Source organism: Rana temporaria, chromosome 7 (assembly GCF_905171775.1).
Source record: "Rana temporaria chromosome 7, aRanTem1.1, whole genome shotgun sequence".
NCBI lineage: Eukaryota > Metazoa > Chordata > Amphibia > Anura > Ranidae > Rana > Rana temporaria.
Window position 1 is genome coordinate 74,143,695 of NC_053495.1, and position 18,697 is coordinate 74,162,391.

The 18,697-nt window shown below is 44.3% G+C and overlaps 1 protein-coding gene across 1 annotated transcript in view; it reads right to left on the reverse strand.

Moving 5' to 3' along the window:
* CACNA1I (calcium voltage-gated channel subunit alpha1 I) overlaps positions 1-18,697 on the reverse strand; it is a 2,078,868-nt gene that overhangs the window by 1,089,513 nt on the left and 970,658 nt on the right. Inside the window, 1 exon segment of the mRNA XM_040359583.1 lies at positions 6,855-7,010. Coding sequence (XP_040215517.1) covers positions 6,855-7,010 — 156 coding nt within the window.

Here is an 18,697-nt window from a genome sequence, read left to right on the forward strand (position 1 = left end):
GAAGTTGCGCTGGGTAAATGTGTATACCTAAACAATAAAATTGATGTGAAATATAATGCATGAAATTGAAGCCAATAAACCCAAAATCGATGGGAAGCTATGAAAATAAATGGAACTCAGTCCCAGTATATCCGCAATAGATATAGTTCATAGTAAAGTGAATAGCATATGCGATAACCACCACCACGAATTAGTAAAAATTGGAGGCTTACCACATGGCAAGCAATAAATGCTTGCGGCTGCAAACCCCAGCCAGGGCCTTTAAACGATCCTCACAGGGGGGGGGGGATGAATGTTGAAACCTCCAACGAATCCACGGTGTTGAAGCGTGTCACAAGAAAAACACTCAATGGTGAAGTATGACAAGAACCGGCACACACATGAGGTAAATTGTGACTTATGGAACCACCACCACCAACACCCTGAAATTAGTGTGTCCTAGAATCCTCCGATGTGTATATTCAGTGGATACATGAAAGGAATAATAGGCCCCAGATGACGTCATTTTATGACGAAACGTGCGTCGGGAAGGTAGCGTGCTGACGCAAGACGTGTCGTTCCGAGTGGACGGGCGTTTGATTGAGCCGGCCGGCTTGTTTCTGCTTTTATCTATTTGCGATTTTGTAAGTGCAACCTTTTATTTATTAAACGTATATTGGTAACGTACTTCACTATGTGGGTCCTATTATTCCTTTCATGCATCCACTGAATATACACATCGGAGGATTCTAGGACACACTAATTTCAGCCCAGGATTTTCAAAGGCCCTGGCTAGGGTTTTAGCCACATGCTGATTGATTAATACGCTCTGGTAAGCCTCCTATTTATAGGGTGTTGGTGGTGGTGGTTCCATAAGTCACAATTTACCTCATGTGTGTGCCGGTTCTTGTCATACTTCACCATTGAGTGTTTTTCTTGTGACACGCTTCAACACCGTGGATTCGTTGGAGGTTTCAACATTCATCCCCCCCCCTGTGAGGATCGTTTAAAGGCCCTGGCTGGGGTTTGCAGCCGCAAGCATTTATTGCTTGCCATGTGGTAAGCCTCCAATTTTTACTAATTTGTGGTGGTGGTTATCGCATATGCTATTCACTTTACTATGAACTATATCTATTGCGGATATACTGGGACTGAGTTACAAGTGTCATGTAGTTTGTTGAGAGTCTCTTTAGGAAATTGTGCAATATGCAGGAGCAAAGTATGACATGGTTCTGATTCTACTTAAAGCGGTGGTTCACCCTCCTTCACATCATTATACCATTACATTCGGCATCGTAGCGCGAGCTACGGTATGCCGGTCTTAAATTTTTAATCCCCGTACTCACTGTGCTATCGATCATTGAAGAATCCGACTCCTGCGGGGAATGGGCGTGCCGAGTAGGTCTCGTCTCTATGCGCAGGCGCCGTGAAGAGCCAAGCCTATTTCGGCTATTTCCGGAGAAGCGTGACGTGCCAGGGCCGGCCGTCAATCACCTTCTCTCACCATAGGAACGCCCATTCCCCGGAATCTTCAATGAGCCATAGCACAGTGAGTACGGGGATAAAAAATGTAAGACCGGCATACTGTAGCTCGCGCTACGATGCCGAATGTAATGGTAGAATCAATTTTTTTTTTTTTTTTTTTTTTAATAGGGTGAACCCCCGCTTTAAGAAACCTACAGTCCTTATCTTGTTTGCAATGCCTGTATACTGCTGTTCAAAGTATATAGGGCCAAACGGTCTTGTCAGGGCCGATCCTCGCTATAGGCTCACTATGCAAGCCGCTTAGGGCCCCGCAAAGCTGCAAAGGGCCACCCAAATTACTAGAGGCCCCGCCTGGTGAGAAGTAATTTTCGCCCCATCACCCCACTTCTAAACTCGCTGACTGAGTCATTTCCGACAGCAGAACACCCCCTCCCCCCGCTTCTCAACTTTCTTTAATGTGACATGTCACTGTTGTCAGCGCCCCCCCGATTCTCATTTTTAATGTGCCATGTCATTTTGCTTAGGGCCCCAGGGAGGTCAGGATTGGCACTGGGTCTTGTAATGACCTGGGGGGAGTGGTGGCGGGGAAACTCATGCTATTTTTTTCAATGATTTTTATCCATATTGCAGGGACCAAACATTACATTAAAGCCGCAAGCAGTATAAAATTACTTTTTTCTGAGAGTAATCTCATGTTGTGCAGGGACATTTCTAAACACGTGCCACTACTATAGACACCCAGCAGGTACCATATTTAAAAATAATTTTTTTTTTCACTTTAAGCATCATTAAAATCGCTGCTCAAGAAAAAACTACTGTTTTTAAAACTTTTTTTTTCCATTGATACATGTTCCCTGGGACAAGACCCGGGCTCTCAAAGACGTTTTCCATCAATAACTTGCATATTGGACTTTAAAATGAGCACTTTTGAATTTGAACGTTCGAGTCCCATAGACTTCAATGGGGTTCTAAATGTTCGTGCGAACGGACGTTCTGTTTGAACGTTCTGGTGCGAACCGAACCCGGGTATGTTCGGCTCATCCCTAATGACCAGCAGTGTCTGCCCAGCACTAGGCTGTGCCAGACTCCCTAGATAGGTTTCCGTGTGGTGAAGGTAGACGCCCCAAGTGGCCAGGGTTTATTTTATGTTTGATTTTGTTTATGCTGTTTGGATGCTTGCACTTGTTTCCAGCAAGATGGAAGAATAAACCAAAATCTTTGTTTTCAACCGTCTTCGACTGCCTGTCTGTATAAATTCAGTGTGTAGTGAACCCATCCAGGGGGTCACACACCCCGCTACCGAGCTAACCCCTTACAATATATATATATATATATATATATATATATATATATATATATATATATATATATATATATATATATATATATATATATATATATACAGTATATCTACACACACAATGCCTGGGATGCATATATATACTAAATACACTGACTGCAGCTACCTGAATTGCCTGCCTGCTCTAACTGAAATTAAATGACACTCCGACACTCTCTCTATCTCTCACACAACGCCGCAACACAATACACAATGCCAACGTGCTGCTGGCCTTATATAGTGTGGGACGTGTACTTAGTCCCCCTGAACTATGATTGGCCAGAGGCCAATTATGTCTCTCTGTGCTGACGGCACTGTGATTGGCCAAAGCATGCAGGTCATAGTGCATGCTTAGCCAATCATCAGCCAGCAATGCACTGTGATAATGCAGTGAATTATGAGCCGCGACGCCCCACTTGAATTTGGCGCGAACGGCCCATAATGTTCAAAATTCAGCAAATGATCAAACAGCCAATGTTTGAGTCGAACTCATGTTTGACTCAAACTCGAAGCTCATCCCTAGCGGAGAGCAGACTTCAGACCGCTCTCCACTAAAAACGGGTCACAGGAGTGCAAAACGAGTTGCACTATTGTGACCCTTAGGAGAAACCCAACCAAACAAGCTCATACTGGACATCTTCTTTAAAGTGGTTGTAAAACCTGGAGATTGTTTTACCTTCATGCATTTTATGCTGTGTGCTGTCACCCGTGGCAACCACGCCAGGTAACTGTGCCTATGGATTACAAATACGTCCAGCATTCTGCTATTACTGGATGTTTCACTGTGGATTACAAATATGTTCAGTGTTCTACTAATGCCGAACATCTTGAACTTTTTCTCCAAAATCCTGCTAAAGACAGTAAAGTAAGTTTGTCTACTTTTTCCCAGGGTGATTGGAAGCAGCCTGTGGGTGCCTGCGGGCGGGACTATGTTATATCAGTTCTCTACAGCAGTGGTCATCAACCCCACTAACAGGCCATGTTTTATGTATCCCGCTCATCCCCCCCCTTCCCTGGCCTGCCTGGTATGGATTTTGGGGGGGACCCCATGCCATTTTTTTTCTTAATTCTGTCATAGGGTTCCCCTTAACCACTTCAATACAGGACACTGACGTTTTTTTCAATGTTTTCATTTTTAATACAATCAATGAAAAAAAAAATATTAAAATATAATTTTTAAAGGAGCAGTGATTTTAATGATGCTTAAAGTGAAACAATAAAAATGAAAAAATATTTTACTTTGAGTAGCTGGTGGGTCCTCTTAGTCTGCTTGTAAAGAGGCACATCTGTACCATGTATAGAACTTGCTGCAGCAAAACTGACACTAAATTAAAAATGACATTTAAATTGCCAATACAATTCCATTGCCGACAATAGAAATAAAACATACCAGACCCTTATGCGAACATGCAGCCCGGCAGGTCAGGAAAGGGGTGGCAAGAAAGTACTCCCCCTCCTGAAAATTTTCAGGCCACATGCCCTTAACATGGAGGGAAGCTGCCCCTCCTCTCCAACGCAACCATGTCCCATGTTGATGGGGAGAAAGGCCTCTTCCCGACAACCCTTGGTGGTGATTGTGGGGTTCTGCGGGCAGGGGGCTTATCGGAATCTGAAAGCCCCCTTTAAAAAGATCCCCCAGATCCCAGCCCCCCTATGTGAATGAGTATGAGGTACATTGTACCCCTACTCATTCACCCAAAAAAGTGTCAATAACAAAAAAAACACATACACAGTTGTTGACAATTCCCTTTATTAAAAAAAAAAGTCCCGCCCCGCTGCTCCATTGTCAATCATGACACTGCCCTGAAGGGCCTGGTATCTACTGGGGGGGACCCCATGCCATTTCTTTCAATATACAGTAGGTGACTGCAATATTGTGTCAATCTTGCAGCTTTTCTCGGCTAGATTGACCACCTACAAGCCCCGTCGCAGGAGCCAGTGCTGAGCTGGCTCGCCGGGAAGGGAAAAATGTGTTGAAGCCGACATAAGTCCGACATTCAATGAACGGGGACCCGACTTGGATTCCCGCAAATACCAGGCACTGTGTTTGGTATGAATCATGAGGGAGTTCCCCTTCATGATTCATACCAAACACAATGCCTGGTATTGGATCTCCGTCGCTTTCCCTCTCTCGCTCGCTGTAATGTGTTTTTCCTATTGCAGCCAGCACGAGATGGACAGTACCCTGTCGCAGAGAACCAGCGCGATGAAATCGCGCTGGAAGCACATTCTCGCGGGCAGGTACTGTATATTTTTTTGTATTGCCGGGTGTCAGCAATAGCTTGCAGCTGCAAAGTACATTTCAATAAATTTTTTTTTTGAAATGTCAGTTTTGCTGCAGCAGGTTCTATACACTGTACAAATGTGCCACATTACAGGCAGACTAAGGGGACTCCCAGGCACTATATTTAATGAATGGTTTTCATTTTTATTGTTTCATTTCTAGCATCATTAAAATCACTGCTCTTTTAAAAAGGATAATTTTTTTAAAACAATTTTGCATTGATACATGTCCCCCAGGGCAATACCCAGGCCCCATACCCTTTATATGGCCAATAACTTGCATATGAACCTTCAAAATAGGAACTTTTAAATTTTTCACTTTTGGGTCCCATAGACTTTAATGGGGTTAGGTGTTCGAGTCTGAAATTTTTGTGATGTTTGGCTGTTCTGGTGCCAACTAAATCGGGGGTGTTTGGCTCATCTGTACTTACCAACTGCAATCAACAGGTGGCCTGGAGCATGACCAAAAAAGAACACTTTGGTTGGGGAGGGCTGTCTTTTATTTAGCTAGGAAGAGGTGGTCCTGTGGGCTCCTGAGGAGGTGTTAACCCATTGTGTGCTTACATGAGGTGGGCCAGGAAAGTTTTTTATTATAATTCCATATATCACATACATATGCAAGAAAGCATGACCAGTGTCTTTATATTGTAAAACAGTATATCATCTGTGAAATTAATTATCATCTGGAATTTAAACAAAAAGTCCAGTAAAATAAATAAATGTAAAGGATAAGTACTCCCCGGCGGATAAGGGCCCCCCGTATTGCGTAGGCGCGTCACTGAGTTTCCGAAAGTAGCCGCGAGTTAGCTCTACACGGCGGATGCGCACCGACTAGGAGCTGACTGCGCAGGTGCCGTATAGAGCTGACGCGCAGCTCTACATGTTCGGCTACTTTCAGAAACTCTGTGACTCTCGTGATGCGCCTACGCAATACGGAGGTGGGGGTGCCTTATCCACCGTGGGGAACTTTTTCTGAAGGACATCAATCATCTGGGCGAACTCCCAGATTACATTGCGGCTCAGCATAGAAACGCCTACTCCCGCGGGAGTGAGTTCCCGGAAGCCGGATTGAAAATAGCGATAATAAGGTATGTACAGCCTAAAAAAAAAAGTGCCTACTGTACATGTTAGAAATATAAAGAATTTGGTCTTATATAGATGTTATTTGGGTGAACCTCTGCTTTAAGTAATTTTATAAGCAAAAATGCATATTTAACCAGTTTTCTATCAGTTTACAGAAATTTCTAAGCCTATAGCCCTTATGCCACGTACACAGGATCGGTTCATCCGATGAAAACGTACCCATTGATTTTTTCATCAGATATCAGATGAAGTTGACTTTCATCAGTCTTGCCTACACACCATCAGTTAAAAATCCGTTCGTGTCAGAACGCAGTGACGTAAAACACTACGACGTGCTGAGAAAAATGAAGTTCAATGCTTCCGAGCATGCGTCGACTTGATTCTGAGCATGCGTGGATTTTTAACTGATGGACTTGCCCACAGACGATGTCCGGTTCTAAGCTTTTTCGCCGATGGGAAAAAAAACTATGGGGCCCACACACGATCGGTTCGTCCGATGAAAACGGTACATCGGACCATTTTCATCAGACGAACCGATCGTGTGTACGCGGCATTACTTACCCTTGCACAGTCCAAGTATACTATACCCACAGCTACTCCTTTGTCTATAAATATATTAGTCCTATCCACTATGAAAGCCTTCATGCTGAGAACGTGGAAAAAGCAATGTAAAATATAAAATTACCTCTGCTTGGAATCCTTCTACTAAAATGGCAACCAGAAGATTAAAGAGCACATAATTCCCAAATGTCATGAGAGCCACAAAGTAGAGCGCTGCCCATGGAGAGGTACTGGCCATACCATTATAAAGCACCACATTCCAGTCTTCCTGGGTCAGGATCTAGGAGAAGAGCAAAGTATATACAAGCTTATGACTACTGATCTATTAAACATTATTGCTATGATTAAACCTGATCTCCAATTTTTAGTGAACTTTAAAGCTTATCCAAACTAACAATTTACTTCACTAAAGATAGCCATACATTATACATAATACTATTACACATATCATGTTCTTGTTCAATTTTCTTTAGATTTACCTTCAGTTATGTAGTGCAAGAGCTTGCCTGACTGCATACAAATTAAAAGTGTTTAGGTTTGACCTCATATTATATGGTTTTGGTAAATCTAAGTGAAAAATTGTAAAAATTGAAAAATATATAATGTATGACCAGCTTAAGAGATCAGCAGCTGTGTGCACTTCATAAGCTGTATATTTCAGTATGTCAGTTACTGTACATACAGTATATATCAGTTACATACAGTATACAGTGCCGGGATTTGGCAGTGGAACAAGACCTTCCTGTACCACTCCTGGAACAGCCTTCCACAGGCAGCTTTGTATTCTATGCATGAATAGAAATCTTCCACTGATTTGTCTAGGCAGAGAGGCAGGCTTATAATGTCATGATCTCTGGCTCAGCCAATCAGAGGAAGCTTTGTTTAAATTCATAAAATACAAAAGTTCCCTGTGAAAGGTTGAGTGACAGTCAAGTTGACTTGGTTTTGTTCCAGGAGTGGGACAGGAAGATCTTGCCGAACACAGTGCTATAAACTGTATGTAGCTGAGGCTACATACAGCTTACACAGCACACGCAGCCGCTACAGTGCCTTGAAAAAGTATTCATACCCCTTGAAATTTTCCACATTTTGTCATATTACAACCAAAAACGTAAATGTATTTTATTGGGATTTTATGTGACAGACCAACACAAAGTGGCACATAATTGTGAATTGGAAGGAAAATTATAAATGTTTTTTAAAGTGTATTTACAAATAAATATTGGAAAAGTGTGGTGTGCATTTGTATTCAACCCCCTTTACTCTGCTACCCCTAACTATAATCTAGTGGAACCAGGGCTTTTTTTCAGCGGGAACACAGTTCAGTACTGCACCTGCAGTACTGAATGTATGTAATAGCAAGGGGTGTGCTGGAGGGTATATTGATGCTGGGGGAATCTATTGTCACTGATGGGGATCTGTTTGTGAGGGTCTAGTGTTGCTGGTGGGGGATTTATTGTTGCTGGGGGTCTTATGTTGCTGGTGTAGATCTACTATTGAGGGAGAGGTCTATTGTTGCTGGCTGCTGGGGGATCTGTTGTTGCTGCTGGGGGTCTAATGTTTCTGGGGTTAATTTTTTGTTACTGGGGGTGGTAATTTGTTGCAGTTGGTTCATTGTTGCTGTGTGTGGGGAGAGGTCTATTGTTGTTTGAAAAAACTACTGTTGCTGGGGGGATCTATTTGTTGCTTGGGGGGGGCAGATTGTTGTTGGAGTGAGGTCTATTGTTGTGCGAGGGATCTATTAATCCTGGGGAGATATATTGTTGCTGGCTCCAGGTGATTTATTTTACTGCTTTTTTGGTTATTAGACAAGAAAAAATTCCATACAAATTATTGAGCACCATAAAATGATACTTGGGGCAGTACTGGGAGGTGGAACCAAGAAATGGTGCTTGGAGGTGGGTAGGGCACAGAGACAAGGGGGGACTTAGAAGGGGGGAGTTCCTGCACCTATTCGCTGAGAAAAAAAAAAGCCCTGAGTGGAACCAATTGCCTCCAGAAGTCACCTAATTAATAAATAGAGTTCACCTGTGTGCAATGTAATCTCAGTATATACAGCTGTTCTATGAAGCCCTCAGAAGTTTTTTTAGAGAAGATAAGTGAACAAACAGCATCACAAAGGCCAAGGAGCACACCAGACAGGTCAGTGATAAAGTTGTGGAGAAGTTTCAAGCAGGGTTAGGTTATAAAAAAATATCCCAAGCTTTGAACATCTCACAAAGCACTATTAAATCCATCATCCGAAAATGGAAATAGTATGGCACAACTGGAAACCTACCATGACATGGCCATTCCCCTAAACTGGCAGGCTGGGCAAGGACAGCATTAATCAGAGAAGCGGCAAAGAGGCCCATGGTAACTCTGGAGGAGCTGCAGAGATCCACAGCTCAGGTGAGAGAATCTGTCCACAGGACAACTATTAGTCGTGCACTCCACAAAACCAAGAAAGCCATTGTTGAAAGAAAGCCATAAGAAGTCCTGTTTGCAGTGGGGATACAACAAACATGTGGAAGAAGGTGCTCTGGTTAGATGAGACCAAAATTGCAAAAAGCAAAATGCTATGTGTGGCGGAAAACTAACACTGCACATCACCCTGAACACACCATCCCCATCATGAAAAATGGTGGTGGCAGTATTGTGTTGTGAGGTAGTTTATGTTCAGCAGGGACAGGGAAGCTGGTCAGAGTTGATGGGAAGATGGAGGGAGCCAAATACAGGGCAATCTTAGAAAAAAACCTGTTAGTCTGCAAAAGACTTGAGACTGGGGCAGAGGTTCACCTTCCATATCATTTTCCTTTCACTTCACAATTATGTGCCACCTTGTGTTGGTCTATCACAAAAAATCCCAATAAAATACATTTAAGTTTTTGGTTGTAACATGACAAAATGTGGAAAATTTAAGGGGGTGTGCATACTTTTTCAAGGCAATGTACATCTTAGTGCAGTAAATAGTTCATTTGGACCAGCTTAGTCCAAACAAACTATTTAAACTGCACTGCATACTTAAAGGGTCACTAAAGGAAAACATTTTTTTAGCTAAATAGCTTCCTTTACCTTACTGTAGTCCTGGTTTTGTGTCCTCATTGTTCGTTTTTGCTGTAATTCCTCTCTGTTCTGGAATTGTAATTGTAAGTGTAATTCCACACTTCCTGGTTGTCTGTTTCCTGATCACCACAGTACTGGGAGATTTCTCACTGTGGTGACTAATCAAGGAGGTGTGATTACTGTGTGTCAGCACCAATCCAGTTTCGTTTTACAAAGCATCACTGCCCTCTATTGGCTCTTTGTCTCTGTACATCAGAGAACCAGGAAACAACAGCAAAAACTAAACTAAACTGTAGGTACATTATATGATTGTTTTATCTGTTTTTAATCATTTTTAAAGGGAATCAATTAACTATTATGTCTCTATACCCTGTAAACAGTCATTTCAGCTAAAAAAAAAAAATCCTTTAGTGACCCTTTAAGGTTAAAACAGTAGTAAAGTCATAAACAAAACAAATCAAAACAACAAATCAGCTTACCAGTGTCTTTGGTGGTTACATTTGTTTGGGCTTTTTTTTATATTTAAGCTACTCAAAAAACTTGTGCTAAGGTACTCAAATATAATAAATGCAAAATTGCAACAGCTGTGCATAGGTTCTATAACCTTGATCAGTGATAGAAAATAATAAAAAAAACATTTTCCCCTATTATTGTCAGCTATAAATTAATCAGCAAGTTTGTTACATTTCAACTTTCTTTAACAAATTAGAATCTCCAGCAAAAGTGGCAGGTTGGGGAAAACCATTTAACACTGATAGTGGTGCTTACAATAGTTCGCTTTTTATTCAGTTGTGTGAAACTTGTGTCCCAAATGGGAAAAAATTGTTGTCATTGCTTTAAAAGTCAAAAGGCATTTGGATTTAATTTATATAGTTATTAGTTAAGTCTATATAAATCAGCTAGTACAATTAACACTGTCTCCTCCCCACAATGCTGTTGTCCAATTGTGTCCCTGCTGTTCCTCCATCCAGCGAAGAGATATTTTAGGATAACAAGTGTGTTTAAAAGCTTAAAATAAGAAAACGTATTCAACCACCACATTTATAGCAGACCTTTCCCCTTTCCCTAAACATCACATTTATAAATATCAACATGCACCTTAGAGCCGGTTCAAACTGGGGCAACACCACTTCTAGCACGACTTTTGGAGGCAACTTGGACACGACTTGAGTATGAATCATCAGGCAACTTCAAGTCGCCTCCAGCACAGGAGGCTTTTCAGTGGCCAATCAAACAACAATCAGCTCTGTGGGAAGGAGGGGGAGGGAGGGGTTTGCCTGAGAAATGTATGTTCTCTTCCTGTATTGTTGCTTCAGTTAAGACAGTGATCGACTTCTGAAGCAACTTCCATTGAAATCAATGGGTACAAGTTGCCTACAAGTTGCCTAGAAGTCGGATTGAAGTAGTACAGGAACCTTTCTGACGTCGGAGCGACTTCAGTAGTGTACATTAAGATGGCTCCCATTCACTTCATTTTCTCGACCGCACGACTTGGGGAAACTTGGGGCGACTTGAAACCGGATACCAGGTCGCCCCAGTGTGAACCGGCTCTTAGTATGCTAATATGAAATCTGCTTACACGTATTAGTTAAACAAATGTTTTTTGCTTTTACAAAATTTTGCTTATGACAGTTTGTCCTGTTTGGGTGGGGACCCAGTGATGTAACCTTAGCCTCAGAGATACATTCTAGGAAGTTTCTGTCAAATGTTCCAGGATGTAAACCTTAAGTTCTAGACAGGGTATCAGGAAGTAAATGGAGATGGATTTATCTGCCATTACTACAAGTGGCCATTATGAGATGAATAGGGAGGAACGGAAAAATAAAGGTATGCAAAGTATAAAAAGCCTGCAATTATCTGTATGTAGATTGCCATTACTAAACATTTCTAAAGGTGCCTTTGTTTTAATTGGTATGATAAGAATGAAGTTTATCTTTAACCTCTTGCCCCTCATACATTTACTGTGGGGCGGCGGCTTCTGTTCTGTTATTCGGCACTTCCGGGTCAGGGGCGCTTGGACACAGCAGGAGACAATCAGCGGGTCCAGCTGACACTATGTATGCCGGGACCTGCCGATCGTTTGAGGCACATATAAACAAGGCAGATCGCCGTTCTGTGACAAGAGAAGGCAGTGATCTTGTGTTTCTGCTAATCAGAAACAGATCTCTGTCTTACCACAGTACAAGCACCCCCCACACAGTTAGAAAGCACTCCCTAGGGGGCGGAGCTAGCCGGGAACCGAGATGGACACGTGCTAGCAGAGCTCCGGCACCAGCGGCACTAACACGGCCCATAGCAGACCTCCGAGGGGACATAATCCCTCACAAAAGCAGCGATCCAGCTCCAGGAAGCCCGGGGATCCCATCCTGGACAAAACACAGCGTAAGTCCGTGGGAAACCGGCCCACTAAACTCACTGGGCCAGATTCATGTAGCTCAGCGGATCTTTAGATCCGCCAGATCTACCTGTTTTACGATCCGCCGGTGCAATTTAGCGAGGCTAGTGCATGATTCATAAAGCACTTACCTCGCAAATTGCACCGTCGGATCCCAACTCCCCCCGGCGGAATGCAAATTCCGCGGCTAGGTGGAGTGTACAATTTAAATCAGGTGCGTTCCCGCGCCGATTTAACTGCGCATGCGCCGCCGGCGGAAAAGCCCAGTGCGCATGCTCCAAATGACATCGCTAGGACGTCATTGTTTTCGGCGGCTATGTTACTTACGGCCATCCGTATTCCCGACGTACTTACGTAAACGACGTAACAAATTTAAAACTCGGCGCGGGAACGTCGGCCATACTTAACATTAGCTACCCCTCATATTAGCAGGGGTAGCTCTCCGCCGGAAAAAGCCGAACGCAAACGACGTTGAAAAAGAGCGACGGGCGGGCGTACGGACGTGAATCGGCGGTTCTCCTCATTTGCATATGCAACGTTTAAAAAAAAGCGACGACACCTAGCGGCCGGCGGGAGATTACAGCCTAAGATTCGACTGGTGTAAGTCACTTACACCAGTCGGATCTAAGGAAGATCTATGCGGAACTGATTCTTATGAATCAGTCGCATAGCTCCGACCGTGGGATCTCACAGATTCGACCGTCGGCTCTCACAGATACGACGGCGGATCAGGAGATCCGCCGTCGTATCTATTGATGAATCTGGCCCACTGAGTTTTTCGCTATGGAGCGCAGGCAAGATGGCGCCGGATCTTCCTCCACGCCGCTTCCAGGCCCTCAAAGACCCATGGCCACCGCGGGGAATCCGCACAAGAGGAGCAGTCCTCCTAGAAGTATGACTTCCCCACCGGCTACACCATCCTCTGGAAGCCCTGAAAAAGCCAGGTTCAGGATGGATACACTGGAGGCCGCACACGAGGTGAGCTCACTGATGGAATCAGGGGAAGACACAAGGGAGCTGCCAGACTCCATAGAGGTGTTCCCCACAGCTAATAAACCAGTCATGGACACTGTATTGAAAGAGATGTTAGTCTCTCTAAGGAGTTCACTTCACTCGGACATGATGTCCTGTGTCCACAAGTTTAGTACAGAAATCAGAGGGGTGGCTGACAGAGTGTCTCATATAGAGGACAAAATGGGAGAATTTGCCTCCACCATTAATGATCTCGTGGATGCAAACGATGGCAAAGATGATGATATTGAGGCTATGAAAGCAAAGATGGCAGAAATGGAGGATAGGTCAAGGAGAAATAATGTGAAAGTGAGAGGAGTGCCAGAATCTGTTAAACCTCAGGAACTGCGCAAATATGCCTCCCAACTGTTCTCTGCCATATTGGCCGACCTGTCCAAACTGGACTGTACCATTGACAGAATACATAGGCTTCCCAAACCTGCATTCCTAGCCGATGATGTCCCTAAAGATGTAATTCTGCGCTTGCATTTCTATCATACAAAAGAAAAATTTATGGCTGCATCTAGGCAGAGGGACAACTCCTTGATCTCATCGCAGACCCGGATGATCGCTTTTTAATTCTTGTCTACAACATCAACCAGACTCCCTACACCATCATCAATTTATACGCTCCGAACTCCCACCACATGCAATTCCTACGAATGGTTCTGCGCAAAGTTAGTTCGATCCAGAAAGGTCATCTAGTGCTATGTGGGGACTTTAACTTGGCCCCCGATATCTTTATGGACTCCACATCTGTTGCGAAAAGGCGTGAATCGCCTTTGAAACAATTCCTCCCCACTCACGATCTATATGATGTGTGGAGATGCCACCATGGCTCCGAACGGGACTTTACGTTTTTCTCATCCAGACATGCCACGTATTCCAGAATAGACTTATTCTTAACAGACAAATGGACTTTGCAAAAATTTTGTAACTCTGAAATCCACACCACGACATGGTCGGATCACGCCCCAATGTCCATTACTTTCGAAGACTCCAGTCCACAGCGTAACACATATCTGTGGCAGGCAAACAACTACATTATTCAACATACTACCTACACCTTATAACCTCAGTAATGTTGTTTTAAGTGATAGTGAAAAGAACATTTTGGACTTGGGTTTAAAATGTGTCCCCCGAAAAAACAAATGAATAAATTTGATGTGTTTATTGACACACATAAATTTATTCGTACACTAAATATGAAAATATATTTTTTAAATCATCCAAGTGACACATCCAAACAGATAGTGAGAACCTCTACTAAAATAGATAGTGGCCTGCGGAATAAATCAGTTTTTAACCCCCAGAACGCCAACAATCACTTTGTAGAAGTATTCAAAAATATGGTAATTAGAGACATTGAGCAACTCCCCCTAAAAAAACGGATTAACCCCGAATATATCCGAGAGGGAATAAAATCCCTGGAGGATAGAAAGGGAATTATCATCCGCCCAGCGGATAAGGGGGGAAGGGTGGTGATACTGGAGAAATCCTTTTATCACAATCAATTATTACAACTTCTAAGTGATAAAACGACATATAGGACATTGGCGAACGATCCAACAGAAGCATATAGATCTCAACTTAAAGTATTAATTGAATAGGGAAGTAGATATGGAGCACTGAATGCTAAAGAGAGTCAGTACCTTAATCCATCATCTTGCAGAATACCGATTATCTACACTTTGCCAAAGATTCATAAAAGTGTGGATAATCCCCCAGCACGCCCTATTGTTAACGGTATTGGGTCAGTCACAGCGAGACTTGGGGAATACCTTGACCAATTCATCCAACCTAGTGTTAAAAGCACTATGGCTTACCTTAAGGACACAAGTGACCTTCTACGTTTGTTGGAGGAGGTGGAGGTTAAACCAGCTTGCCAGACTTTTCTAGTAACTGCGGATGTAAGCTCATTGTATACCATCATACAACATGATGATGCCTTACTGGCACTCAATTGGGCATTAAGCAGACTTGAGGACACACCGCATGTGCAGAAATGCTTTTTGGGCAAAGTGCTGGACTTCTGTATGGCCCACAATTATTTCTGGTACCAGGACCAGTTCTTCTCCCAGCAGGTTGGCGTGGCTATGGGAGCCAAGTTTGCCCCTAGCCTCGCCAACCTGTTCATGGCGGAGTGGGAGGATAGACATGTGTTTAATGAGGCCAGACCAGAGTTAAAACTATATAGAAGATTTTTATAGATGATCTCCTGTTTATATGGGAGGGATCGAAGGAGTCAGTGGAGATATTTTTAAAACATCTAAATCACAATACTAACAACATTGTGCTAGACCATGTTATCAGTGAAAAGAAAGTACATTTCCTAGATTTAACCATTATGAAGACTGGTTCTGTGATTAGCACAAAGGCTTACTACAAGCCCACTGACAGAAATAGCTACCTGGCCATAGGGAGTGGACACCACCCATCTTGGATTAAAAACATCCCTAAGGGCCAGACTTTGAGGATTCGCCGAAATTGTACAACATCTGCTGACTTTTTAACACAGGCTCATATATTGGGGGATAAGTTCTTGCAGAAAGGATATAAGGAAGATTTCATAAATAACACCATTGCCGAGGTAGCTTTAATGCCTAGGGAGCAATGTTTAAGGAAGAAGGAGGATGTGGTCACTAATAATTTACATAAGTTGGGGTTTATATCAGACTTTTACTATCAGTATAGGGAAATAGAGGATATTTTCCGTAAACACTGGGACATTCTGGGAAGGGATAGACATCTTTGTGAAATCCTGCCAGAAAGACCCAAGTTTATATACAGGAGAGCCCCAAACTTTGGGGATCGGGTGGTATGGAAAATCCTGGATCCACCTTAAAAGGCAAGCCTTAGTGAGGACTTTAAAGGCTTTTATTCCTGCCGGAGATGTATTTGTTGCAGGACAGTGAGTATCAACAATAGGGGGAAGAAGGAATTTTCAGACAAGGATGGTCGTGTTTATGAGATTGAACAATGTATCACTTGTAACTAGAGTTGAGCGGACACCTGTCAGGAAAAGCATGGCAAGTACTCTGGAAATAGATGTGGATAGGGAAATAACTTAAAATAACATAAAAAATATAAAAATTAAAAATAAAATAATTTTGACCTAGGAGGACGAGGTCCATACTGTATGTAGTAGGAGGTTGAGGTGGATGTGGCGGTGTAGGTGGAGGAGGTTAGCCAACACAGCAGGTTTTGGTTTTTAATTGATTTATTTTTTAAATTAGGGTAAACCCCAAAAGAGTGAGAAAGATCTAGGGTTGCTACCTCATCCCTTTAAACCTGAACACAGAGTAATTACACAGGTTCTGGGGATAATTTAATGTCGATAGGGTACCAAGTGAGTTTAATTAGCAGCACCTTAATCAGCCAGAGAACCTGTGTAATTAATATGTTTTTGCTTTTAAAGGGATGAGATGGCAACCCTAGAAAGATCAGAAAAAAAAACAATTGCTGGGTAGACTTGTGCGTCTATTCTGCCCAAGGTACGGACAAATCCTCTGGGATCCATGCCTGGTTCATTTTAATTAAAGTGAGCTTGTCCACATTGGCTCTGGACAGGCGGCTGCGCTTGTCTGTGATAACGCCCCCTGCCGTGCTAAATAAACGTTCAGACAATACACTGGCCGCAGGGCAGGCCAGCACCTCCAAGGCGTAAAGGGCAAGCTTGGGCCATGTGCCCAATTTGGAGACGTTTAAGGGGGCATAGCCGTCATTCAGTACGTGTAGGCGTGTGCACACATACTGCTCCACCATGTTGCTGAAATGCTGCCTCCTGCTAAAACTTTCCATATCAGCTGGTGGTGCTGTTTGTTGTGGCGTGCTGACAAAGCTTTTCCACATTTCGGCCATGCTAACCCTGCCTTCTGAGGTGCTGGCGGTACCCCTGCTGCGTTGGCGACCTCTTCCTCCTCCTCTGCCTTCGCCTTCTGCTTCCACTGTGCCCCCGCTGCCAGGTGGGAATTGCACCAGCAGCGCGTCTACCAGCATGCGCTTGTACTCGCGCATCTTGCGTTCACACTCCAGTGAGGGAATTAAGGATGGTACATTGTCCTTGTAATGGGGATCCAGCAGCGTGGCCACCCAGTAATCAGCACCTGTTATAATGTGCGAAACACGCCGGTCGCTGCGGAGACACTGCAGCATGTAATTGCTCATGTGTGCCAGGCTGCCCAGAGGCAACGAAAAGCTGTCCTCTGTGGGAGGTGTATCATCTGTGTCCTCTGTATCCCCCCAGCCATGCACCAGTAATGGCCATGAGCTGGTCTGGATGCCATCCTGCTGTGAACATGGTTCCTCCTCCTCCTCCATGTCTTCCTCCTCCTCATCCTCCACCGCGTCATCCTCTAGAACTGTGCCCTTGCTGGACAATTGTGTACCTGGCCTTTGTTGGTGCACGAACCCACCCTTGGAGCCACTTGTGAATGACTGCCCTGAAAGCTTTGGAAATGATCCCGATTCCTACTCCTCCTCCTCCTGTGCCACATCCTCTTCCATCATCGCCAGTAGTGTTTTTCCAAGGAGGCATAGAACTGGGATAGTCACGCTGAGAGCGGCGTCATCGGCACTGGCCATGTTGGTGGAGTACTTAAAACAGCGCAACAAGGCACACAGGTCTCGCATGGAGGCCCAGTTATTGGTGGTAAAGTGGTTCTGTTCCGCAGAGCGACTCACGTGTGTGTGCTGCAGCTGGAACTCCACTATCGCCTGCTGCTGCTCGCACAGTCTGGCCAGCATGTGCTAGGTGGAGTTCCACCTTGTGGGCACATCACATATGAGGCGGTGAGCGGGAAGGCCGAAGTTACGCTGCAGCGCTGCCAGGCGAGCAGCAGCAGGGTGAGAACGCCGAAAGTGCGCACAGACGGGCCGCACTTTCTGCAGCAGCTGTGGCATATCGGGGTAAGTTTTCAGGAAACTCTGCACCACCAAATTCAGCACATGCGCTAGGCAAGGGATGTGCGTCAAACCGGCTAGGCCCAGAGCTGCTACGAGATTTTGCCCATTATCGCACACCACCAGGCCCGGCTTGAGGCTCACTGACGCCAACCACTCATCGGTCTGTTGTTCCATGTCCCTCCACAACTCCTGCGCGGTGTGTGGTTTTTCCCCCAAACAGAAAAGTTTTAAAACTGCCTGCTGGCGTTTACCCATGGCTGTGCTGAAGTTGGTGGTGAATTTGTTACGCTGACTGGATGAGGAGGCGGTAGAGGATGAGGAAGCGGAGTAGAAGGAGTTAGGAACAGGAGGCAAACTTAAGTGCTCTCAATCCTCGGTGGTGGAAGGACATGCGCCAAACTGCTATCCGCCTCAGGCCCAGCCGCCACTGCATTTACCCAGTGTGCTGTTAGGGAGATATAACGTCCCTGACCGTGCTTACTGGTCCACGTATCCGTAGTTAGGTGGACCTTGGCACAGATGGCGTTGTGCAGTGCACACCTGATTTTGTCCCCCACTTGGTTGTGCAGGGAAGGGATGGCTCGCCTGGAAAAGTAGTGGCGGCTGGGCAC